General features: G+C 42.1%; 1 protein-coding gene across 1 annotated transcript in view; it reads left to right on the top strand.

The window, feature by feature from the left end:
* The window catches only part of LOC139275067 (coiled-coil domain-containing protein 81-like), a 214,617-nt gene that overhangs the window by 12,777 nt on the left and 175,790 nt on the right, over nt 1-26,050 (top strand). Inside the window, exons 4-5 of the mRNA XM_070892012.1 lie at nt 2,182-2,438; nt 24,541-24,626. Of these exons, the coding sequence (XP_070748113.1) occupies nt 2,182-2,438; nt 24,541-24,626 (343 nt within the window). The remainder of the gene's footprint in view (nt 1-2,181; nt 2,439-24,540; nt 24,627-26,050) is intronic.

Below are 26,050 nucleotides of genomic sequence, written 5' to 3'. Positions count from 1 at the left end.
CGGATGAACTGGAACCGCTTGAGGAAGATGCAGTCAGTGACCAACCAACCAATGTTCATTCATCAGAGGACTTTGCTGTCATTATTGAAACGGGACCTCCAGTCCCTGATGTGGTCATTACCACTCCCATCAGATCGGTTACTCAGCCTTCAGTCACAACTGACTCAGAACGCTCGCCTAGAAGTGAAGTTGAACTGAGACAATCAACTCGTGAGTGGAAAGTCCCAGACTGTCTTAATTTGTAAAAAAAATGATATTAAGATCTTGAAAGAGGATGTTATTATGTATTTGTGTTTGGGGTCACCAAACATCAGGGGGCGCCACTGTCGGAGGTCATTGGGCTGTACGCGCGCATGCGCGATCACGGGTATATAAGCTCGGGTACCATGTCACGCGGGTTACTTTGGACGCAAATAAAGATGGATCAGGTTTACATCTGAGGCAGTTTACAGTAACAAGTCTTTTGAGTCATTACATTAATTACAGAAAGGAATAAAAGATTATGTCCACAGATCCCTGAAGGTAGCAGGCCAGGTAGATAAGGTGGTTAAGAAGGCATATGGAATACTTGCCTTTATTAGCCGAGGCATAGAATACAAGAGCAGGGAGGTTATGCTTGAACTGTATAAAACATTAGTTAGGCCACAGCTAGAGTACTGAGTGCAGTTCTGGTCATCACATTACTGGAAAGTTGTGATTGCACTTGAGAGTACCGAGGAAATTTACGAGGATGTTGCCTGGACTGGAGAATTTTAGCTATGACAGATCGGATAGGCTGGGTTTGTTTTCTTTGGAACAGAGGAGGCTGAGGGGAGACCTTTTTGAGGTGTATAAAATTATGAGGGGCCTAGATTGAGTGGATAGGAAGGACCTATTTCCCTTAACAGAGGGGTCAACAACCAGGGGCATAGAATTAAAGTAATTGTTAGGCGGTTTAGAGGGGATTTGAGGAGAATTTCTTCACCCAGAGGGTGGTGGGAGTCTGGAACTCACTGCCTGAAAGAATGGTAGAGGCAGAAACTCTCACCACATTTAAAAATTACTTGGATGTGCAATTGAAGTACCATAACCTACAGGACTACGGACCAAGAGCTGGAAAGTGGGATTAGGCTGGATAGCTCTTTGTCGGCGGGCAAGGACACGATGGCCTCTTTCTGTGCTGTAAATTTCTATGATTATGTTGATGGGGTTAGATGAAGAGCATAAACACTGGCATGGACCAGTTGGGTCAAATGGCCTGTTTCTGCGCTATGCATTCTATGTAATATGTAATTCTATGTAAAATCTTTCTTTTTCAATATAAGTGAGATATTTTACTTGCGTAGCAATTCAATTATATATTTCATCAAAGTGGCAATATAAATTGAATATAATAAAAGACAAATACTTACTATATCATAAAAGCTTGTTTCCCTTCACCTTACAGGTTCATGCTGGCAGCCTCCTCACAGTGATTCACTGTGTTTTCATGCTGCAGTGCCCAACAGTTTTTTTCTGAGTTCTGAATTTGAAAGAAAGGAATTGCATTTTAAGTATGAAATAGTCTACAGTTCCTTTACCTACCTGTAAGAACTCCACAATATATCATGTTATTAGATCTCACTGACCTCCAGATCTCTGCCTTGAGTTCAGGGTCAATAGCATTTTAAAACAAATTGCCAGTTACTTCCATAAATTTATTCAAAAAGTTGTAAAAGAGAAAAATGACCTTTGAATGATTTTTAATGTAATTTTTGCTAAATATTTTTTTCTCCATCCCATCAATTTTCTCCTCTCCTCTTACTCCAGCCTGCAGTACCCTAGTGGGCATTCTTCATATGCAAACTTCGACAGTGAGTATCAGGAGGCCATATGATTGCTTGTGATGATGAGGTCCAGCTTAGCCAAATCACCCAGCATGTACATAGATGCAACTTCCAGTGGGTGTTATTGAATAACAGTAAAGAGCAGAAACTCAACTTTTCATTGTTACTTAAAACATAGTGAAAATTGCACTGAAAATATTCTAGCAATTGCCTATTACAGTTTTAGGCTGTCACCTAGTGTTCACCTTGATTGCCTATATCCCAACAAAATTTGTGATCAAAAGTCACAGAATATCAAAGAAATCCACTGATATAGTTCTTTGTTTCCTAATCTTTGTACAAATTTAATCAAGTTTTATCATTTATTTTTCTGTAGGTGACATACCTATTGTTGAACTAAATTTTACATTCCTAGCTCTGGAGAGCCCTTATGATCGGGATACAGTTGAAGGATGTGTCAAAGAGACTCTGCAGATCATGTCTCGTTATATCGCCTGTAACCGTAATGTGCATTTCACATTCAAAGATATTGGTGTGCTAACTATACGAAATAACAAGGTCAAAATGAAGTTTTATAGAGAATTTCTTAATGCTATGGATGGTAGTGGAAGTTTAGTGAAAGCCCTTTCAAATGTAAGTACAATAAATATTTTGGAAAAACAAAATACATTAAAGGGAAAGTATGTGATTGTTTGACCCATTGTATTTGCTCTGAAGTGAAGAATGAAAAACAAATGCAACCTACATCCAGATATTTTTAAAATTAGCATGCAGATCAGCTTAATGTCAATCAATTGGTTTATTGTATGTACATAATGCAAAGTGAGACAACATTTTTGAAAGTTTTGTGAAAGAGTACCATGGATGCATGGGGATCTTTTTCATTTGCCTTATTTTGTGCTTATCAAGGTAAAGGATGTAATCCCTGGGGAATGGGACGCCTTTTCACTTTTGGCACCCTGTGTCAACAGTGTTCTGTGGTCAGGCATAAGCTAGGCCCAAAGTAAATTTTGTTTTACACTAGCCTAACAATGCACCTAATTAAACCTCAGATGATTTTTTTTAATGATGTATGATTTTTTTAATATCGAATACCATTCGATTTCATTGTGCCTTTACTTTCTCATTTTATTTTTTCTCTCCATGGCTGCAACATTCCATGGTACCGCACCTGTAGTTAATGGCATGAAGGCCATGTTACGTGACTCATTAAGTAAAGTGGGATTCCTTCTAACTTTATGTAACTATCAATCACCCGATGCTCTTCTGATTATTTTAAATCATCACTGAAATTCCTAATAATCACCATTGGTAAAGGTTTTTGTTTTAACTTCCTTAATATTTCAACTGTTACCTTATTGCTTCCTCTGCAGCCCTGATGTCTATCCAATCCCTAAAAAAGTATTAATTGAATTATAGCTCCACAGCATGTAGGCCTGACGGCCCGTCGCATTGTGGCCTGATGGCCTTGCCACAACATTTTGTGGATTGGACCCCTTGTACTTCTGCAGGACAATTTACCCACAACCCACAGGGTAGCAATTTGTGTTTCTTTCACTTAACAGTATTTTTTAGAAAGGACCATTTCCCCCAGAAGAGCAGCACTGTGGCGCAAGAGACCTTCCCACCCATGCCCCTCGCACTGAGCAGCATTTTGTAGATTATGACTGGATGTTCTGCAACCTTCCCCATATTCCTGCCCCCACTCAGCATGTTTCCTGGCTGCCCCTCCTGTCTCACTCTGTACTCTATATTCCTCTTCTTAATTCCATCCCATTCCCTCCTTTCCTCCTCCCCCTCTTCTCTCTCCCTCACCCTCACCCTCTTCTCCTCTCACCCCTCTCCCCTCTCTTTCCCTCTCCTCCTTTCCTCTCCCTCCCTTCCTCTTCCTTCCTCCTTCCCTCTTACCTCATTCCCCACCTTGGTCCAATTATTCCCCCAACCCTACTGCACTTGGGCTTAGATCCCTGTATGCAACACCTGTTGTCACATTGTGTCACACATTTTGCATCAACTTTTTCCACATTTGTAATGAAAAATACCTGTGAAAAATTGACATGCTGTTTGGGTCATTGGGTGCCTGTGGAGGAAGTTTCTGAACTTTCTCTGAGAGATATGACACAATCTTGTTTTTTTCCTAAGGCTGCTTTTATGTTTTATGTTAGATATTGGCTTAAACATTTTTTTAATTAAAACTTTAATACCTTTTATATTAATTATAAATTTGAAATGTAAATGTTTCTGGTTTTGGGCAGTCCTCCAGTTATCCCATTTTCTACATGCGCTGTTTCTCCAAGATGCCTAAAGCTATCCTCTGCCCTACTCCGGATCATTTTGCACCCATTATCCTGGGCCTACATGTGGTGTCAGCTCCACTCCCCGACTTATTCCCTGTTATTCCAGCTGCCCTCAGAATTCAGGTGCCTGAGATATCAGACAGCTCATAAAAGATCAGAGGATGGCCAGGATAGATAAGCAGAGGTCGCCCACACCCCAGACCCACAAAGAAGAAATTGAATAATTTACAGCAGGAGGTAGAAAGACAGCCAGGATTAATCAGAAGACACCGGGCCTGTGACCTGAAAAGATATCTGATGGCTTGCCAGCAGTGGGCTATCAGAGGATGATAGCCAGGTGCAATGAAGAGGTGTTTTGGTCAGGCTTATGAAGGTATCAGAAAATGCTGGAAACGCTCAGCAGGTCAGGCAGCAACTGGATAGTGAAAAATAGGGGTAACATTTCAGGTCTAAGACACTTCTTCAGAACCAGATAATGTTACAAGTTAGCCACTTATATGGAGGAACAAAGCCAGGAAAAAGGGAGGGGGAGAAAACAAATTAATGTTCTATGATTAGGTGGAGGACAGGAAATAATGCATAGAGCTGCGGATGCAGTATAAATGTATTATCAAGAAATAGTCTTGGATGTGATACAGAATGCAAATTCCATATGCAGCAACTCTTTGCCATTTAAATAGCAGGAGAACATACCTATTACTGAGGTTCTGGCATGTGCATTGAGATGATACTGATAAAGACTGGACTGCACTATGTGATGAGAATTTATTTCTAAAACACATTTTTTATTACTGAGTAAAGGAGGCACACATAAAAGAGATGGCCAGTACAAATTGTTCAAGCTGTGCAATGGAGGTCTGGGAATGTATTACCACTCACTAGTTGGGCTGCATTTACAAAGGAATGCACACAGTAGCTGTAGGAAGCCTCATCTGAAAGGTCAACTTGCTAGTGATGGCTACTATAGTTATAAACACTGGACAGTTTCTGTGCACTCATTGCCTTCTTAAGAATCTGCATGTGCAAATACAATAGGAGAATGTAAACATGAACATGACCCAAGATTTCTATCACCATCTATGTCAACATCACCATGGCAACATTCCCTATTGACCATATTTCAACACAAAATGCATTTGCATTTCACAAATGGCATACAAAGGTTGCTTACAGCGCTGAAAGGCAAGATAGAATCAGTTTGCCAGAAAGGTAAGTTTTTGACGATTAACATATTTTGGTAAAGGCAGAAGAGAATCTCCCATTATCAAGTTATGGTCAGGCATTGAATTCTGTCTAGAACAGCCAGAGACAGTAACAAAGTAAATGGCAATGTCAGACTTCCATTCTTTCACTGCTTGCAAATTCTAAGGGCCCGAATTTGATGAAGGCCTCCGCCCACCCAAGGTCGGTGGGCAGCAAATGAGGGACTTTTTTTTAAATAAAAGGTTCACTAACCTTTTTTTCAGGATCTTCCTACCTACCATTGGGGACAGACCAGCCTCCAGCCAGCGGTTCACCCCTGTACTGGCGCCAACTCCCGCCCGCACCAATCTGGCAGCTTGGAGGGCGGGAGGTCACTTATGTCACTCGGCCATCCGCTGACGTCAGCGGGCGCTTCCTGGCGGCTTCCCCCTCTAGCCTGCTCCAGCCCATCTCGAAAGTGGCACTGGGCGGATCTTCACGAGGAATGTTGGTGGCAGTGGGCAGTAAGGTGATCAAATTCGGGTCCTAAGGAACAACAAAATAGTTCTTTATCTAACAGGGTGTTTTTTGATTCAGCAATTAACATGTTAATAACTGCAGAGCAGGAGTAAAAAAACAAATAGAAGATTGAACTATATTGCTAAATCAGTAAAGTACAAATACGGTGATGTCATGCTGCAAATGCACTTGTAGTACTGTGGACAATTTTAATAACTGGATACATTAATGACTTGGAGATAGCGCAGAAGAAAACTACATGACTTATCGTAAGTGTCAGAGGATTGAGTCATGAGAAAAGCTGGAGAACTTTGTGTTCTTTAGCCAAGAAACAGAGCAACTGAGAAGACATTTCAATAGAGGTATGCAAGATCATAAACCATATACAAAAGGTAAATGTTAATGAGGGGTTACTTCAAGAAAAGCTTGACTGGACAGAAAGACACAAGTTCAAAGAAAGAAAATGTGCATTTATATAGCCATTTATGTCTTCTGGATGCCCAAATTACTTCACAACCAATGAATTACTTCTGAAGTACAGGAAAACTGGTGAAAAGCAAATTTAGGACTGTCAGGAAGTTCTCTTTTATGCAAAATGTGAATATCATTTGGTGGTCGTTTAAGAGACCAATGAATAGTGTGGAGAGGCCATTGGAAAATAGAAGGGAAAAGTAGTTTTTCTTAGTGAATAAACTAAGATGAGCCAAATGGCTCTCCTCACCTGTATATGATGTTATGATAGGTGATCGTACTGTTTTTTTTGTCACAGCTATTGCATGGTACTGCCCTGATTTTTAACCGAGCAGGTTTTGGGCAGGTGGGCATCTGCTGCTCCAGAAATGAGGTCCAGCTATTTACCTCCTGGTCCTTATTTAAATCCTGCTGGCCTACTTCCCATCTAGAATGCTGTGGGAAATCACGCAGCCTGGAGGATCCTGGCTGACTCAAGGTGGGTAGCAAGATCAGGTTCCAGGGCATCTTGTGGAGGTCTTGAGTTCAGGAAGGGGCTGGAGTCCATGACAGGGGAAATCTATGGTTTCTTTGTGGGGCCTGGAGGAGCACCCCTGCTGCTCATGGCCTCACAAAGAAAAGAAAACACCTTTTTACGATGATATCATCCACACCCAACATCCGCATTAAGAAGTACCCCCGTGACTTTAAGTCAGTGTCTTTGCCACCTCATCAGAAGAGCTGGTTAAAATCCCAGATGGCAGGATCCTGGTGGCTTTCCGGTGGGTAAGTAACCTGCATAACTGCCCACCCGCTCGATTTCCACTGGGTAAAATCGCCCCCCATTGTATAATTATATAATGGGACCTATAATGTACATATATGTATGTTTCCTCTAATATATAATCATATAGGGTTCTCAAATATGTTTATTTGAGATTTCTATTTATATGTAAATATAATTAAAGAGAGGTTCCTAGTTATAAATTGGTATGGAGGCTGTCTAATATATATTGACTTGGTGTTTCTCAAATATATAAGGATATAGGAGTTATATGTATTTTTTTACATATTATTTCTCTAATGATGTAGGATTATCAACTATATAACAATTTGTATTGGGGTTCCTTACAATATGTTCTTATACAGGTTGTCTATTTTATATTAATGTAATGTATCTTAATAGGGGTTATCTACTATATGTGATTATTATGTGTTCCCTAAAATATAATGATCCAGAGGTCCCCGAATATCCAGTGATACATGGGTTCTCCAATGTACTGAGGAGTTCAGCCTCTGTATGTGCGCAGACGCATGCGTCGTCCGTGTACTGTAGTTCGATGACAGAGGTTGGGTGGTCTTGGACCTGACCTGGAGACGACGAAGGTTGAACAGGTTCCCACTGGTTCTGTAGTTTAGTTCCACTCCAATGGGGAGCTTGTTGACTGTGAGGTGGATCATGGCAGCGAGGAAGATTGAGAAGAGGGGATTCTCTAATATATATTTATATAGTGATTCTTCATATATATAATGACATACAGTTTCTTCTATTCCTTGCCTATTCCCAGGCCACCTTGATGGCTCGCAGTGATTTTTCCCATCTTGATTTAAATATTGCACAGGTAGTTCATCAATGATGGGCAGATACCCTCCCTTGCCATTTTTCTTTTTCAATTCGTAAACCACGTCAACCACATAAACTGCTGACTTGAGTTTACACTGCCTTCCCCATTACTGATTACTGAAAATTACTGATCCTGCTGGGATCTCCTATCTGTCTTTCTCCCAGAAAACCTGAAGTTTCCCCAGCTCTATGGCCACACTTTCAATTATTTTTTTCTTCACCATTCTTGCCTCTACTCCCGTGCCTTTTCAGGCCCTCCTGGCTGCTTCATGTCTAACACCTGCCAAAAGCTTTGCTCCAAATGCTCCTGCGCTTTTGTGATTGGTTTTCCTGTTTACCCTGTCTCATTTGATCTACCCAGTGTCACTTCACTCATTGTTTGCAGAAAGAAATGACTATAATAAGATTCATTTTATTTTAATTTTATTTTTTATTCAATGAAAATTACTTATTTAATTTTTATTTGTTTTTCATTTAGCGGCTGAATATCATCATAGCCTTCTTCACTCCTGGTCCCTACTCCCAATTCTACCCTACCAGCTTTGTTATGCACTGCTGGTTTTTTTTCATCCTTCTCGATTATCTGCATGGACACCTCACCTGTATTTAGCAATTCATTGGCCACGAGGAAAGAAAAGAATAGTTTGGAAGCTGAAGTGTAGGGAATGGGGCTGGAGAGGAATTGGACTGTGGAAGAGGGAGCAAGACAATGATTATAAAACAGCAGTGGGTAGAAGTGGTGTGGGGCAGAGAGAATATAGGTGAGGGAAGAAGGTATGGTCAACATTTATCACTTAACAAATGGCACAAAACATGATCATTTGTGTCTTTTTTTTGTTTGTGGAATTTGCTATACACAAATTGGCTGTTGTGTGTGCTGACACAATAATATTAATAACACTGCAAAAGTAATTCATTGACTGTAAAGGGTTTTGAGGACATGAAAGTCACGATATAAATCTGTTCTTTTCTTTCTTTCCCATCTCTCTGCTTGTGTATATCTTTTTAGCAATGTCATCCCACATCTCTCTCAAGCAATGTCCTCCTGAATTCCATCTTGGACAATTTGTTCTCACAATCTCTTCCTTATTTCTTTGTCTGTCCCCAAAAATGTGGATAAAAGGCTTGGGACCCCAATGTATATCTCTTCCTGCAGCTCTTCTAATGTTTCTCCCCTCTTTCTCCCCCACCCCAGTGTCTGTCTTCAATAACATCCTGCCTCATTTCTCTGTTTTTCATTTTCTTCTCAGTATTGGTCCTGTACTTCCCCCGGTATGTGTATTCCTGTCTTACTCCCCCATGTCTCTATGCAGCATACTGCCTCAATTCTATCACCCAGGTTTCTCCTGTATGTCTCCCATCTCTATATGTCCGTCTCCCTTCACATCTCGCCCCTCCCCTTTTCTGTCTGCAGTAATGTACTGTACCACCTGTCTCTACCAGGTTTTCTTTGACCGATTTCAGTTGTGTTTCCCCCATCTCTGTATCCATCTCAAATCCCTTTGCCTCTATCCATATCTGCAACAGTGTCCTCACCCATCTCTTTTTCAAGGCCTGAAAAATTTAAGCAGGTTAGCTAGTGTGATTCTGGTTGTGAAGGTGGCCCAAAAGGCTGAGGGAAATAAGGAAATTGGCCATCTAAGTTACAGGAGTAGGCAGAACACTTAAAGGCTCGAGAGCAGGTGAAGAGATCCAGGACAAGACACTGACAGGATAGCAAACAGCCCAGAGGTTTGCGAGACCTGCTTGTGAGTGAAGAAAGAGAAAGTCCTGCAAGGGAGCAGGCTGTCAAAATGGCAATTTATAATCATTTATACTTACATGATATCAAGGTAATAAAGTTGCAAAAATAAGAAAAATTAAAAGTAAAAATGTTTAACATAAAATTTAATAGTTACCTTTGGCAACTTAGGGGAAAAAAATGGGCCCCAAATTAGGAGTTCTGCTGGACTTCAGTGGGAGTCTGGAGGAACCCACCGGGAAATGGCAGGGATCTGGTTACATTAGGTTCTCGCTATTTCCGGAATTTTCTGATCAGCCTTGTAAGGGGCAGAAGCTCCAACTGCTTCTTACGAGCTGCTTCGAACTTCAGGAAAGATATATTGGCCTTGGAAGGGGTACAACATAGATTAACACAGAATGATACCAGGGCTTAAAAAGGTTAAATTATGAGGCCAGGTTGCATAAACTTGGTTTGTATTCCCTTGAGTTTAAAAGGTTGAGGGGTGATATAATCTGTCCTTAAATGACATTTTCAAGACTGAGATTGATAGATAAGGGTATCAAGGGATATGGATCAAAGATGGGTAAATAGAGTTAAAATACAGATCAACCACGATCTAATTGAATGATGAAACAGGCTCGAGTGGCTGTATTGGCTTACTCTTGTTCCTATGTTTCCTGGCTCAGCTGGGACCCAGCATAGGACTGAAGGCAGGTACGCTGAGTCAGCTGATGCATACCTGCCTCTATCTAGGCACTAGTGACCCCCACTGAGACATCCAGGCCAGGGATGTGGGCTAAACCCCCAAAGAATGAGACATTTAAAAAGAAAAATAAATCATTAGCAACTCGCTTATACAGTGTGCTAAGGGGATACTAAATACGATTGGAAGGATGGACGGGTTCCTGGCAACAACTCCCTGGATATTCCAGCTGCATGGGACAGAGGTGCACCTACAGTGGTGCAGGTGTCTGCTGCCCCATGTAAATTAGTTGTCCATCCACTGATCCTGAAACTCTAGTGGGGTCAGCGCTAAAAGGTGCCAGCAGATGTAATCCTGGCATAATTGCTGGGATTATGGCCCATGGATTTCCAGTGGAACTTTGTGAAGATTCAGAAATTCACTCCACATGTTAACTGGTGGGCAGGTTGTCCAGTTACAGTGTGTCAAGTTTGCTTAAGCAAAACCTAATGTGGACATTTATGATAGTCAAAAATGACATAAAAACGTGACAAAAACGTAACAGGAAATCAAGTATTCAGGAAGTGTGTGTAGGTGTAAAATTTTAAATTATATATGGATAGCTAAATGTTAATCCATGTTAAAGGCTGAAGACACTGACGAAACAATAGCTTTAGGCTCACATCGAGTGATTCATAGAATGATACAGCACAGAAAGAGGTCATTCAGTCCATCGTGCCTATGCCACCACTCTGAAAGAGCTAACCACTTAGCCACATTCCCCATAACCTTGCAAATTTTCTTTTGGAACTTATTGAATTGGCTTCCACTACCTTTTCAGGCAATGCATTCCAGATTATAACAACTTGCTGCGTAAAAATAATTTTCCTCATCTTGCCTCTGGTTCTTTTGGCAATTAAATCTGTGTCCTCTGGTTACCGAACCATCTGCCATTGGAAACAATTTCTCCTTATTTACTCTATCAAAACCTTTCATGATTTTAAATATATCTATTAAATTTCCTCTTAACCTTTTCTGCTCCAAGGAGAACAACCCCAGCTTCTCTAGTCTCTCCACATAACTGAAATCCCTCATTCCTGGTGTCATTCTAGTAAATCTCTTCTGCACCCTATCTAAAGCCTTGGCACTCTTCCTAAAGTGTGGTGGCCAGAATTGGCACAATGCACCAGTTGGGGCCTAACCAATGATTTATGAATGTTTAGCATAATTTCCTTTTTGTACTCTATACCTCTGTTTATAAAACCAAAGATACCAGATGCTTTTGTAACAGCCTTCTAAACTTGACTTGCCATCATCAAAGATGTGTGTCAATACACCCCCAGGCCCCTCTATTCCTGTACCCCCTTTTAAATTGTACCATTTAGTTTATATTGCCTCTCCGCATTCTTTCTACCAAAATGCATCACTTCACACTTCTCTGCATTAAATTGTATCTACTATATATTTGCCCATTTCACCAGCCTGTCTATGATAGAACATAAGAAATAGGAGCAGGAGTCGGCCATACAGTCCCTCAAGCCTGCTCCGCTATGTTCTACTGAAGTCTGTTACAATCATAGGATTACATAGGATATGCAGCACAGAAACAAGCTATTTGGCCCAACCAGTCTATGCTGGTGTTTATGCTCCACTCGAGCCTGCTCCCGTCTTTCCTTATCTAACCCTATCGACATAACATTCTATTCCCTTCTCCCTCATATTCTTATCTAACCGCCCTTTAAATGCATCTATATTATTCACTTCAACTACTCACTGTGGTAGTGAGTTCCACATTCTCACCACTCTCTGGGTAGAGATGTTTCTTCTGAATTCCCTATTTGATTTCTTGGTGACTGTCTTATATTGATGGCCTCGAGTTATGCTCTTACCCACAAGCAGAAACATCAATCTGTATCTACTCTATCAAAACGTTTCATGATTTTAAAGATCTCTATAAGATTACCCCTCAGCCTTCTCTTTTCAAGAGAAAAGAGACCCAGCCTATTCATCCTTTCCTGATAGCTATACCCTCACAGTTCTGGTATTACCCTTGTAAATTTTCTCTGCACCCTCTCCAGTGACTCTATGGGCTAGAACCTCTACTGTTGTGAGTATCGCCCAAAAATCGGCGTTATTTCTGGTGTGGGCGGTAAAAAAGGGTTTTCAGATCACCGGCTTCTCGCCCATTCTCAAAGCAGCTAGTCTCCATTTTTGAAAATGTCGTGACCGTGAGCGATATGAAATGGGCGATAGCTTAAAATTTTTTTGACCTTCTGCTGTAAAGTGTGGCCGTCTTTAGCAATGGCATGGCAATGCTCGATTCCCGCGATTCAGGAGGTCAAGGGTCATCATGACATGCGCAGAAGAGGAGACAGAGAGAGAGGGAGCTCAGAGGGACTGAAGGCATGTCTGGGTGTGGCGTGGTTGCTTTGGGAGGAAGGAGGGAGACTTTAGAGCTTCACAGCAAGTAGGCAAACAAAAATGAGCTCTTACGAGCCACATAGTTGCCGAATTTGATCTATAATGGAGATAGAGGAGGAGGCATCACAGCACGCTGTGGAGACTGATGCTGGAGAGAGCAGTGAGGTGGGAGAGGAGCACATTGGAGGGCGCAAAAGAGCCAGGAGGTTCTCGGACGAGGCAAATGCCTCCCTCCTGCAGGAGGTCGAGTCACGCTGGGGTGAGTTGACACAGGGAGGGCGTGGGAAGCCCACCCCAAAGGCCTACAAGAAGATATGGGCCGAGATAGCAGAGGTGGTCTCGTCGGCGACCAACGAGGTTCGTGAGGGCAACCAATGCCGCAAACTATGGAACAACCTTGTGGTCCGCAAGAGTAAGTATTACATTGATTTACATGTACTTATGTATTTATATAATTTGATTTGTAACAGTCATGAGTGACTATCATCAGATGTGAGGTCTTTCACTTTTACCGGGAATGTTTTACTCAAAGCCTGCGGTCACAGTGTACGTCTTTAGGTAAAGAATGATAATTTTCATAATAATCATGATTACATCTGTGTTTTATCAGTCTCTGTGACAGTACCTAGCAATGATATTGTGCAATGATATCATGCCATGTCGTCCTGTCACCTTTTACAGAAGAAGCTATCGATGATGAGGTCCATGCAGAGGCGAATGGGTGGGGGGCCACCAGTCCCCAGTGACATCACTGAGCTGGAGGAGCGGGTGCTCACACTCGTGGGGAAGCACACTCGGACAGCCACGGACGCATCTGCAGACCCTGAAGTGATGCCACGTGAGTAAAGCTTACACCAATGCGTGATGTGAAGTCAATAGATGCCACACCCACTCATATCCGAACAATCATATATGATAGATGATTTCAAAAATTGTCCTAGAAATAATGATAGCCTATTGAAAATCATTGGAATGCGAATGTGTTGATGGTCATGAAATGTGATGTCTGAGATCATTTTGATAGCGGTGGTGTTTTTGTCGTGCATATTCTCTGTGTAGCGCTGGAGTCACCTTGTGACCCTAGCACTCCCTTCTCCTCTAATAACCTCATTTGTGTTTTGCAGCTCAGCCGGCAGCACGTCCCAAGGCAAGACCACAGAGGCCAGAAGGTGGGGGCCCGACTCTCCGGACGATCCAACATCTGGTGCTGAGGAACTCCAATTCTCGCCCGTCAATCCACTGGGTCTGTTCTCCATGGATGAGAGCGCGGACTTCGAGGAACCTGCATCACCACGCTCCAGAAGCCATTCCAACCCAAGGCTATCCAGTGGTCTTCTGGTCATTCCCGCCTCCACTCTGTAGGTACTGGCCCCAAGCACCTCGCCAGAGGGCACCCCATTTGTCCCCAGGATGGCACCGACCCCGCGGAGGTCTTGTGGGCGCGGCAGATCTGTTCCACGAGCGCCCCACATGACAGCAGAGAGATGGTACAGTTGTCCAAGAGGACTGTAGACATTGGTGACCAGCTCATCGAAGCATTGGGGGGCGTATCCCGACAGCTGGCCACCATGACCGAGTACATTCTGCAAATGGCTGAGGCCCTGGATGCGATAGCCAGGAACACTGCTGGCACAGCCCTCCCAGTGGTCCCCGAGCACGGCACTCCACCACTAGCTTCCGCACCACCACTGCGAACAACAGATGAGAGCAAGGTCCAAGATCCTGCTTCTGCATCAGAGAATGTTGCCCCCTCGGCAACCCCCGCTCCCGTACCCGTGCAACAACCACATCTGCCTTCATCCCCCCCAATGAGGCACCACCTGAGCAGCTCCTCAGCCAGGCGCCGTGGAGCGAGGAGGAGAAGGGGTCGAGGTGGGGAGAAGAAGGGGAGGGGGGAAGGAAAGTGAGGTGCATGTCCGCAGGTGATGGCTGTGTTATATTTCCATCTGGGTGAATGCAATTTGTTGTAATGTATGAGGGCTGGGGACCACACTTCTGCTTTGCCTTTGTATTCTGTGTTGCTGGACATGTTGAACATTTGATTGATGTCACTGGTGGAAAAAGTGGGGAGTGGGTGGGGGTTGGGTGTTATTGCCTGTGATACTTATGATTTCAGACCAATGTTGGTATAACATTTTTGTTATTGAACATAACCTTGTTGCGCATTGTCTCAGATAGCTGCACCGTTACGCACTGGTGATTCCTTAATATGAAAGGATTAATACAACTTAACATCAATCAATGTACACTTTAACTGGCACCAAGGTGATGGGCACCATTGATGTCTGAGCTGCACACACACAGCAGTGTGTCAGTGTTGTCACTCACATCAATGCTCTTTCAGGCAAATTGTTCAGATATCAGCACCTCACGTAAGAGTCTTGCAGCTATGTAGCCACCACGAATCCTTTCCTGTGGCCTGGAGGCGGTCGTGGGCATGGTTGCATAGCCAGCCTGATTGTCTGGCCCTAGGTTAGCATCCAGACCCTCGTCATCCTCTTCCTCTCTCTCCTGAGATGGAGCATCAGTGCCTTCTGGCAATTCTTGGCCCCTCAAGATAGCCAGGTTGTGCAGCATTGAGCACACGACCACGAATTTACCTACTTGCTCAGGGTTGTAGCTCCCCTCCTGAGTGGTCAAGACATCTGAAGCACTGCTTAAGCGCAGTTATTGTTTGGTGGCCCCGTTGCATTGAAAGTATAATAGCGATTGATCAGAAGCAATGATTTCCTCACTGAAATACACCTGGAGTAAAGCCCCAATAGTCCGGAGTGTGAAAATATTTCTGTTGAGATGTTCACTTCACCTGAGAAGAACTCCAGAGTCAATGCAAACTCCCCGAAGTTGAGGCAGCCTTTTGAATGAAGCGACCTGCGATTTTAAAAATGCCAGCCACACCGCTGGCGTTCGTTCAGAACAGTTCCACTTTTTCTGGGCGTTTTTTTGGGCGAGTTGGTGAAAGTGATGGTGGGCGATCTCCTGGGCATTAGTTTCGCCAAATGTGCTCTTTACGACAAAAAAAGGTGGCTGTGCGGTTTTATTGAATCTCGACGTTAATTCCGTGCGGAAAGTAACGCTGGGCGATATGGGCGTTGATTTCGCTCATTCTGATGATTCCGCCCAAAAAAAGTGGGCGGACGGTAATATTTTTTCCCGGCGTTAAGCACATGGGGAAAGTAACGCTCGGCAATAAGTTTCCTAAAAATGCCCGTCAGTTTCCATTTTGTGCCAATATGGGTGATATATGGGCATTATACATCATTTCAGCGGTAAAGTGGGCATTAAGTGGACGTTAAGCATGCAAAACAAGTGGAGGTTCTTGACCCATATCCTTTTTATAAAATGGTGACCAGAATTGCACACAGTACCCCATATGTGGTCTAACCAAGGTCTGCTACAAATTTAGCATAACTTCGCTACTTTTCAATTCTATCCCTCTAGAAATAAACCCTAGTGCTTGGTTTAATGTTTTTATGGCCTTGTTAACCTGTGTTGATACTTTTAGTGATTTTTGTATTTGTACTCGTAGATCCCTTTGCCACCCTATTTAGATTCTTAGGGGGCGAAATTTCCCTTTTTATAGCCTCATTAGCATCTCCGGGGGATGCTAATGGGGCGCAATGAGGTTATCGCCCGGGGGAAGGGGTCGATAGCACCTCCGAGGAAACTGCCCGGAGGTTTGGGAGGCGTTGTGTCGTTAGTGGTGTGCCCTGCAATTTGCGACCTTTTTGCATCCCATGGGGGAAATTGCCCCACGGGCGGAAAGGATGGTGCTGACCCATGTCAACGCCAGCTTCGAGGGTCACGAAGCTAGCGGACAGCCGCCACTGGGGCGCCCCTTAAAGGTTGCTGATGATACAAAGATGGGTGGTAAAGCAAGTTGAGGAGGACACAAAAAATCTGCAAAGGGACATGCTAAGTGAGTTGGCAAACATTTGGTAGATGGAGTATAATATGGAAAAGTGTGAAGTTATCCACTTTGGCAGAAAAAATAAAAAAGCAAATTATTATTTAAATGGAGAGAGATTACAAAATGCTGCAGTACAAAGGGACCCGGGGGTCTTTGTACATGAAACACAAAAAGTTAGTATGCAGGTACAGCAAGTAATCAGGAAGGCAAATGGAATGGTCACGCAAGACTTTCTCTTTTGAAATCCATGCTGATTATGCATTGTTATATTTTTTGTTTCTAGATGTTCTTCTATTTTTTCCTTTAGTAGGATTCCATTATTTTTCCTAACTCCGATGTTAAGCTGATTAGCCTATAGTTCCCTGGACATCTATATCCCTTCTTAAATATAAGTATTACATTAGCTATCCACCAGTCCTCTGGCACTACACCTTTTTCTAAAGAATATGTGTAGTTATGCCTTTGCTATTTCTTCCATAGATTCTTTTAAATTGCATGGATGTAATCTGTCCTCACCAGGGATTTTATCATCTTTGAGTTTCATTAGTTTATTTAGTATATCTCCTTGTTTTATTTTAAATGCAGCTAACTCATTACTACTCTCATCATCCAATGTCATCTCCATCTGTTCTATCTCCCTGGTAAATATGTTCTTCACTGTTTTCTACATTTACGAGTTTTGTGTCATCTGCAAACTTTGAAATTATGCCCTGTATACCCAAGACCAGGTCATGAATATATATCAAAAATAACAATGATCCGAATACTGACACCTTTAAGATCAGCTTGTTAACTGGATTTTATTTTCCTTCCACTGACTGCAGTTGAGGAGTAGTGCCTATTAATCTGGAATGGGTTGGTGCAAGAATATTATTGCATTCATATGGTTTCCAACACACACCTTTAATTCCAATGCGAATGATCCCATTTCAGGAGTCCAACCTGGTTGCAACCTTGATATGCCAGTAGAATATGATAACTTGTGCCCATTGGCTCTGGTGAAGAGTCAGGTTATCGAAAAAGGCACAGAGCATTTTTGCATAGCGTTGCAGGGGTGGGGGTGAGGGCTAAAGAATCAAATACTGTTGTGGTAACCTCTAGTATCGATGTTGTCTATTTCCATGGCCATTCCTCTTGGGTACATTAACTGGGCTTTTAGGTCTATTAACTGATTTCATAGCTCTCATACCAGTTTCTTTGTATGGTATTCCACTCAAATATTTAAGCTCCTGGGATTTTGTATCTGTTTGCATAGTCTAAATGGTCCCTATCAAGTTTTCATGGAGTTTTTTGATTTCCACCAACAGATCTATTATCAACTTTGTTCTTTTTATGCTTGAGACCTAGCTCTATCCTTGTTGTCTTTCAGGGATAACCTAAATAGTGACCCAGATGGCAGTGAGTGTTAGGCTCTTGCTGATGCAATGTTCCTCGGGCTGTGGTGTGGTCCTGTGTGAAGAGGTCTGATATGAGAGCTGGTGGTGTGCCCATGGGGAAGAGTCTCCTTTCAATATTGTTGTCAACCTTTTGGGAAAGACCCCTACAGTGTTGTAGGCTTTGTTTCTCTGTGAGGTGTTTCAGAGGTAGCATTGCTTGCACTGTATTGGGGTTTAGAAGGGATGGTTGCTGGTAGCATTGCTGCTAATACTTATTTGGATGCTGAATCTGCTGTCTGATTTACTGAAAAGGAGTACACTTTATTTCATGCTTTGCACTCACTTTATTTGCTGTGTTTAATGCAGCCTGGAGCTATTGGGGATTTGGACACGAAATTAGGATCTTTCAGGGAACCAAATGGCTGGAAGGAACACCACAGGAGTGTGAAAAATCCCTCAGAGAGCTAGGTGGAAAGGAATAGTACAAGAGAAAGAAAGAGTGCACCTTAGGAGGAAAAATGGAAGGGAAGAACATGGTAGTGGAGGGAACACTTCTGGGAGCAGCAAAGCAGGGAAGAAAATGAGAGTTGATTGGAAAGCACTTCTGGCAAGAGGCTGGCAGCAAGGAGTGACTTCGCGAGCAGAATGGTTGAGAGGGGCACCGGAAGGTGATGCGAGAAGGGTGACTTTATCGTATTTAATCACAGACATATGGAGAAAATAGTCATGTTCACTGTTTGGGCAGTAATCTGGAGGAGCAGATCGTCCATCTTTTATAGAACCTGCCTGATTTTCATTGCATTGAGATCAATGCAATTAAATTTGGGCAGGATCTATAAAGAATGACATTGAATTACATAGTATTTACAGCACAGAAACAGGCCATTTGCCCAACTAGTAAATGCCGGCCTTTATGCTCCACACGAATGTGCTCCCACCCCTCTTCATCTAACCCTATCAACATAACCTTTCCTTTCTCCAACATGTGCTTATCTAGCTGCTCTTAAATGTATCTATGCTATTCGCCTCAACTATTCTTTTTGGTAGTGTGTTCTGCATTTCTTACCACTCTTTGGGTAATGAAGTTTCTCCTGAATTCTCTATTGTATTTATTAGTGACTATCTTATCTAGAGTTCTAATTGTGGACTCCCCCACAAGCGGAAACATTTTCTCTATGTCTATCCTATTAAGTCTGTTCATAATCTTAAAGATCTCTCTAAAGAAAGAAAGTCTTGCATTTATATAGCACCTTTCACGACCACCGGATGTCTCAAAGTGCTTTACAGCCAATGAAGTACTCTATCAGGTATCCCTCAGCCTTTTCTTTTCTAGAGAAAAGAGCCCCGGCCTTTCCAATATCAATATATACTCTCAATTCTGTTTTCATCTTTGTGTTTCTCAACTAGTCAACTTAGGGATACAATCTACATGGAATTCAGAGAATAGTTAAGGATTGTATACAGTGAAACTTGTCCATAACAAACACCCTTTGACTCGATGGACTCTTAATACAGATTTAAGTCTGATAAATTAGGATTAATATTGACTTATTATTGCAAACAAGTAGCCTACATAAAATTAGTTTCAACTATTTCGCTCTGACTGGTATGGTACCATGTCAAGCAGGGGCACAATAACTTTCAATCTTCCATAACAATAAACCTCATCACTTTATTCTATTGGGTATTTTTCTGCATTTGCTAACATACATTTACAAACAGGCAATGAAAGTGCTTATTTTTATAGGCAATGAAAGTACTTATTTTTCTACACTTTCATTGAACAGGGCAAGCACAGACCTCCGTGTAATAGCACATTTGTACAATTTGTGAATTTCAACAGGTTAGAATCACAGAATCATAGAAGTTTACAGCACGGAAGGAGGCCATTTCGGCCCATGATGTCCACGCTGGCCAACAAGAGGCTATCCAGCCTAATCCCATTTTCCAGCCCTAGGTCCAAAACCCTGCAGGTTACGGCACTTCAAGTGCACATCCAAGTACTTTTTAAATGTGATGAGGGTTTCTGCCTCTACCACCCTTACAGGCAGTGAGTTCCAGACCCCCACAATCCTCTGCATGAAGAAATTTCCCCTCAAATCCCCTCTAAACCTTCTACCAATTACTTTAAATTTATGCCCCGTGGCTGAGTGACCATTCTGCTAAGGGAAATAGGCCCTGTCTATCCACTATATCTCGGCCCCTCATAATTTTATACACCTCAATGAGGTCTCCCCTCAGCCTCCTCTGTTCCAAGGAAAACAAACCCAGCCTATCCAATCTATCCTCATAGTTAAGATTCTCCACACCTGTCAACATCCTCATAAATCTCTTCTCTCCAGTGCAATCACGTCCTTCCTGTAATGCGGTGACCAGAACTGCATGCAGTACTCCAGCTATGGCCTAACCAGTGTTTTATACAGTTCAAGCATAACCCATCTGTTCTTATATTCTATGCCTCGGCTAATAAAGGCAAGCATTCCGTATGCCTTCTTAACCACCTTATCCATCTGGCCTGCTACCTTCAGGGATCTGTGGACATGCACTCCCAGATCCCTTTGTTCCTCTACACTTCTCAATGTCTTACCATTTAATGTGTATTCCCTTTCCTTGTTAGCCCTCCCCAAATGCATTACCTCACACTTCTCTGGATTAAATTCCATTTGCCACTGTTCTGCCCACCTGACCAGTTGATTGATATCTTCCTGCAGTCCGCAGCTTTCTTCTTCATTATCAATCACACATCCTATTTTTGTATCATCTGCAAACTTCTTAATCATACCCCCTACATTCAAGTCTAGATCATTGATGTATACTACAAAAAGCAAGGGACCTAGCACTGAGCCCTGCGGAACCCCACTGGAAAGATCCTTCCAGTCATGAAAACACTCATCAACCATTACACTTTGCTTCCTGCCTCTGAGCCAACTTTGGATCCAACTTGCCACTTTGCCCTGGATCCCATGGGCTCTTACTTTCGTGACCAGTCTGCCATGGATCTACTCAAATAAATGTACCGCCAATGTGATATCCTCATCTATAAAATGTATCTAGTTCCAGAAGAACCCAATGTATTAAATTCCTTTTGAAATTTGATAAAACCTAAACAGTAGATTCAATATACATTTAACTACCCCAGTTGTTTGGCTGGAATCATCCACCAACACAAATTTCAGCTAAGGAATCTGATTATCCCAACCTCGTCACCAATGTGATATCTTCTTTATGTCATCATAAGCACACACATGCAAGATTGCGCTACAGGAATTTGTAAGGTGACTTGGTACATGACCCTTTTATTGTTATACATCAGTTGCATTACCACAGTAGCCTACTAGGTGGAGCTCTATATTACCGGTAAATACCCTTACTGCCTGTTTTCTGTTTTGAAGTCAGCTTGCTGTCCATTCTGCTACTTGTCTCCTGACTCCACATGCTCCATCTTAGTCATATGTATACTGTGTGGTACCTTATTGAAGGCCTTTTGAAAATCCAAATATATTAATATCTATTGCATTGCCCATGTCTCCTCATTCTGTTCTTCACAGAATTCAATAAGGTTGGTCAAGCATGATCTTCCATTTGAAATTCGTGCTGACTATTCTTTATTATATTTTCAGGTCTAGATGTTTTTCTATTACATCTTTGAATAACATTTCCATTATCTTTCCTCCACCAATGTTAAGTTAACTAGTCTATAGTTCCCTGGACTTGTTCTAACTCCATTTTTAAATATAGCAATAACATTAGCTATCTGCCAGTCCTCTAGCACTATTTTTATAAAATTGTAATAGTGCCTCGGCTATCTCTTCCTTAACTGATTTTAATATGAGTGGATGCAATCCATCTGGACCAGGGGTTTTATCCTCTCAAGTTTGATTAGTTTATCAATGATCTTCCCACAGTTTATCAATTACCCCATCCCAAAAGAGTAGACGATTCCTCCACCAGATTACCAACTTGCTGGTGAAGAGGAAAATTTACCCCAAGGTTCCAGGGAAAGGGGAATTGTGAAATTTTCTCAGTTCACAAAAGGTTTTTCAGATATAAAAAAGATTGAAAATTGCTGTCCTGGACTTTGTGTGGCTATAAGATGTATTTGTAAATAAAAACAATGCAGGTAAATTTTCATATGAAATATTGGGGTAGAAATTCCATTGCAGCCTGCTGATTTTTAGAGTGCGAATTCAGAATTGGACTTACAAATTTCGCAATCGTTCGTCCCATGCTGGAAGTGCACACAAAAAGTAACTGCTGTCATATTGATAAAATCAGACATTAGACAGCTGCTGGCCTTATTAAAATATGTCAATAGGAGTCCTGTGCTTGATTTAGGTCCCGTTCCCATTTATAACATTGGTGCCTGGGAGCCTCTCATTTGCACTTAATTTCTCCTCCAGGCTCCCCCCCCGCCCCCACCCCCACACATGCACACACAAATATGGCGCCAACACTCAGAAAGCTAGCAGAAGCAGTGCTATTTAAATCGGTCCCCACCGCTATTAAGTTAAGTCGCTGGAAAATCGTTTTTGGCTACTGGGGATTTTTGAAGCTTTTCTTTATCTGTTTTGGCAGTAGTTCAGAGTACAGAGACTGTTGACATTTGGCTGCAGCTGCGCTGTTTGACGCCATTGGCTACAGGAGGCCTAGAAAAAATGGAAATGATGCTGGAATTACTATTTCAGCTGCCACAGTGGCAGCAGCAGCAATCACGACAGTAAAGACTTGTAGAGAGTCAAAGAAGATGGTAAAGGAGGCAATGACCAAGGAGATATTACCCCATGTAGGTCTTCTGGAACAGGATGTCATACATCAATATGTTAGAGGAGCAGTGTGTGGGGAGGCTGTGCTTCAGCAAGGAGGAAGTCACTGACCAATATCATCTGTTGCAGCAGGAATTGGAACCAAACACTAGAGCACCCACAGCACTGTCTGTAGCTGTAAAGGTAATTGTGGCTCTCAACTTCTATACCACAGACTAATTTCAGGCTGCAGCAGGTGATAGCAGCAACATCAGTCAGTTTGCTGTCCATAAGGCCATCAAAGAAGTGACGGATGCCTTCTGCAAGGAGAGAGCAATACATCACATTCTGTAGAGGCTGTTGGTCAGAGGGAGAGAGCTCTCGGATTTGCCCATATTGCTTGATTTCCCGAGGTGCACGGTCTTATTGACTGCACACACATTAACCTATGTTCTCCCCATCACAAACCAGACATGTTGTATAACAGGAAGCATTTCCATTCCTTAAATGTTATGCTAGTGTGTGACCACAGGCAATGGGACGGTCTGGCTCTCTTTTCTCTATAAAAGACTGAGTGGTGACCTGATAAAGGTCTTTAAAATTGTGCAGGGGTTTGATAGGGTAGATGTAGAGAATATGTTTCCACTTGTGGGGAGTCCTAAACTTGGCACCATAAATATGAGATAGTTACTAATAAATCCAATAAGGAATTCAGGAGAAACTTCATTTCTCAGAGAGTTGTGAGATGTGGAACTCATAACATATGGTAGTTGAGGCAAATGGGATAGATGCATTTAAGGGGAAGCTAGATAAGTACATGAGGGAGAAAGGAATAGAAGGATATGTTGATAGGGTGAGATGAAGTAAGGTGGGAGAAGGTCCATGTAGAGCATATGCATGGACCAAGACCTGAGCTATAACATTCAATGTACTGAATAATACAGATCTGTACCTGATATCTTGGCAGTGTTCATGATGCCTTCATACTGCGATAGTCCTCAATCCCCCCTTCCTTTGACCCATATCCAGCAAGCTAGCTTCTTGGAGACAGATGTTAGAAACCCAGGCTCAGATGCAGAGTGCGAATACAATGACAACCACACAAAAACAAGAGCTCTCGTTGAGCAAACCATAGGCATACACAGACAAAGGTTCTGCACAGATTCAGACAAAGAATGTGCATGTCAAGGTGCTGGTATGTGAATGGTGGCAGAGGTGTGAGGATGCAAAGGTTATACTAGTGATGAGTGTAGGAGGTGCAGAGTGTGACAGGAGGTGGAGTGAAATGTGCTACAGTAAATGGAAGAGAGTGCAGGTACTTGGGAGCGAAGAGTGGCGAGTGCTGGAATTTCAGGTTGCGTTAGTAGAGGTATGCTGAGAATGGTCAAGATCAAAGTTAGGAGTCTTACCTTAGCAAGCCTGGTCAGATCATTAAACCTCTTCCTAAACTGGAGCAGGTCCATGAAGCGATGCTCCTGGCATTCACACTCTAGTATAACAAGGAAATTGAGTCTACTCCTGTTAATTTGAAGTTGCTTAATTTAAAATACTGGATAGTCTGAACTTATAATGCAAAAAAATACTTTAAATTAACAGAAGTATGCTGGAAGGGTATTACGTCCCACTTGTCACAGAAATATAAATATGAATAGAAAATGTAAAAAGTATCACATTCTTAGAAATTCAAAAAGAAATGGTGAATGAACAATACTTGAAATGCACATTGGTCATCAGTTGTGATAATGGAGTAGATTAATTTTACATCCATAATTTGTTCCACAATCAATACACATTTCTCTCTCCTAACAGAGACCCGGGACTGCAGACTCAATACAGTCAATTAAGGAACTGTGTGTAATTCGGCCTGCTACAACCAACTCTGTTCTGTTTCCCAGGTAAGAATCCTTGCACCTATCTAAAAATGATTCCTGAGAAGAAGAAAAAACAAATATAAAGCTATTGTTCCTACTTGAGTGCTTTATTAATGTTACTAAAGAATGGCCAGCAAGTAGATGACTCAATGTAAGCAGAAAATGTAATGTTAGTCCTATTTAAAGTAATTTAAAAAACAAGCCATTATGAATATGGTGTTATGGTAAATACATTAAAAAAAATTCTCATCATAATTATAATTTAGCACATTACATTTAGTTGAATACCTCACTACAGACTTAAGCACATATTCGAGGCTGATACTTCAATGCAGTACTGAGGGATAACTGCATTATTGGAGGTGCTGACTTTTAGATGAAATGTTAAACTGAGGCTCTGTGTGTCAAGGTGGTTTAAAAGTTCCCATGAATGGAAAGAAGTGCCTTGTGCCTGGGCCAATGTTCCTCCTTCAACCAATATTACCAATAGTACATTATCTGATCATTCATTCTTTCATTTGCTGTTTTTTGGACAGTTGTGTGTAAATATAGTCTGTCACGTTTGCCTACATAACAGTAACTTCTAAGGTTGTAGTAACCTCTAAGTAATCCATTGACTTGTACAGTGGTTTGTGGCATTTTGAGGAAATGATGAGGCATTATATCAATAAAAGTTGTTTCTTCCAGTTTAGGAGATGCTAAAAGTTGAAGGCCTTTTAAAAGGATATCACATGGTATTAAGTTATAATTACAACTTATAATAAATGCAGCAGTTTAATATAACATTTATCTTAAGTTACTTCAGTTAAGTCAAGACAGCTAATCAAACTTTAGTTGTCATTATTCAAATCAACTGTCTCTGTTAAATTTCATATTGGCCCTGAATTTGCGGTTGGAGGCTTCCCATAGGGAAATACCTCTGATTCGCGAATAAAATGCTCACATACCTATTGGTCCGGGAGGTACGGAGATTCACGGTTCTGGGCCTCTCCAGGTACCCATGGATAGAGGCCCATGTATTTCAGGGGCACATGCAGTTCGCAAGCGCCCTTGGGATCACTGGGTTGGCCCAACCAATAAAAGAAGAGGAACCCCATTCATGCTTGCAGGGATTCCATATGTACGGAAACCCCATAAGTATCATAGAATCATCAAAATTTACAGTATGGAAGGAGGCCATTTCGGCCCATCGTGTCTGCACTGGCCAACAAAGAGCTACCCAGCCAAATCCCACTTTCCAGCTCTTAGTCCGTAGCCCTGCAGGTTGTGGCACTTCAAGTGCACATCCAAGTACTTTTTAAATGTGGTGAGGGTTTCTGCCTCTACCACCGTTTCAGGCAGTGAGTTCCAGACCCCACTACCCTCTGGATGAAGAAATTTCCCCTCAACTCCCCTCTAAGCCTTCGACCAATTACTTTAAATCTATGCCCCCTGGTTGTTGACCCCTC

Source organism: Pristiophorus japonicus, chromosome 10 (assembly GCF_044704955.1).
Source record: "Pristiophorus japonicus isolate sPriJap1 chromosome 10, sPriJap1.hap1, whole genome shotgun sequence".
NCBI classification, from domain to species: Eukaryota; Metazoa; Chordata; class Chondrichthyes; family Pristiophoridae; genus Pristiophorus; species Pristiophorus japonicus.
Note: the sequence above shows the minus strand (reverse complement) of the source record. Positions and strands in the feature narration are given on the sequence as shown.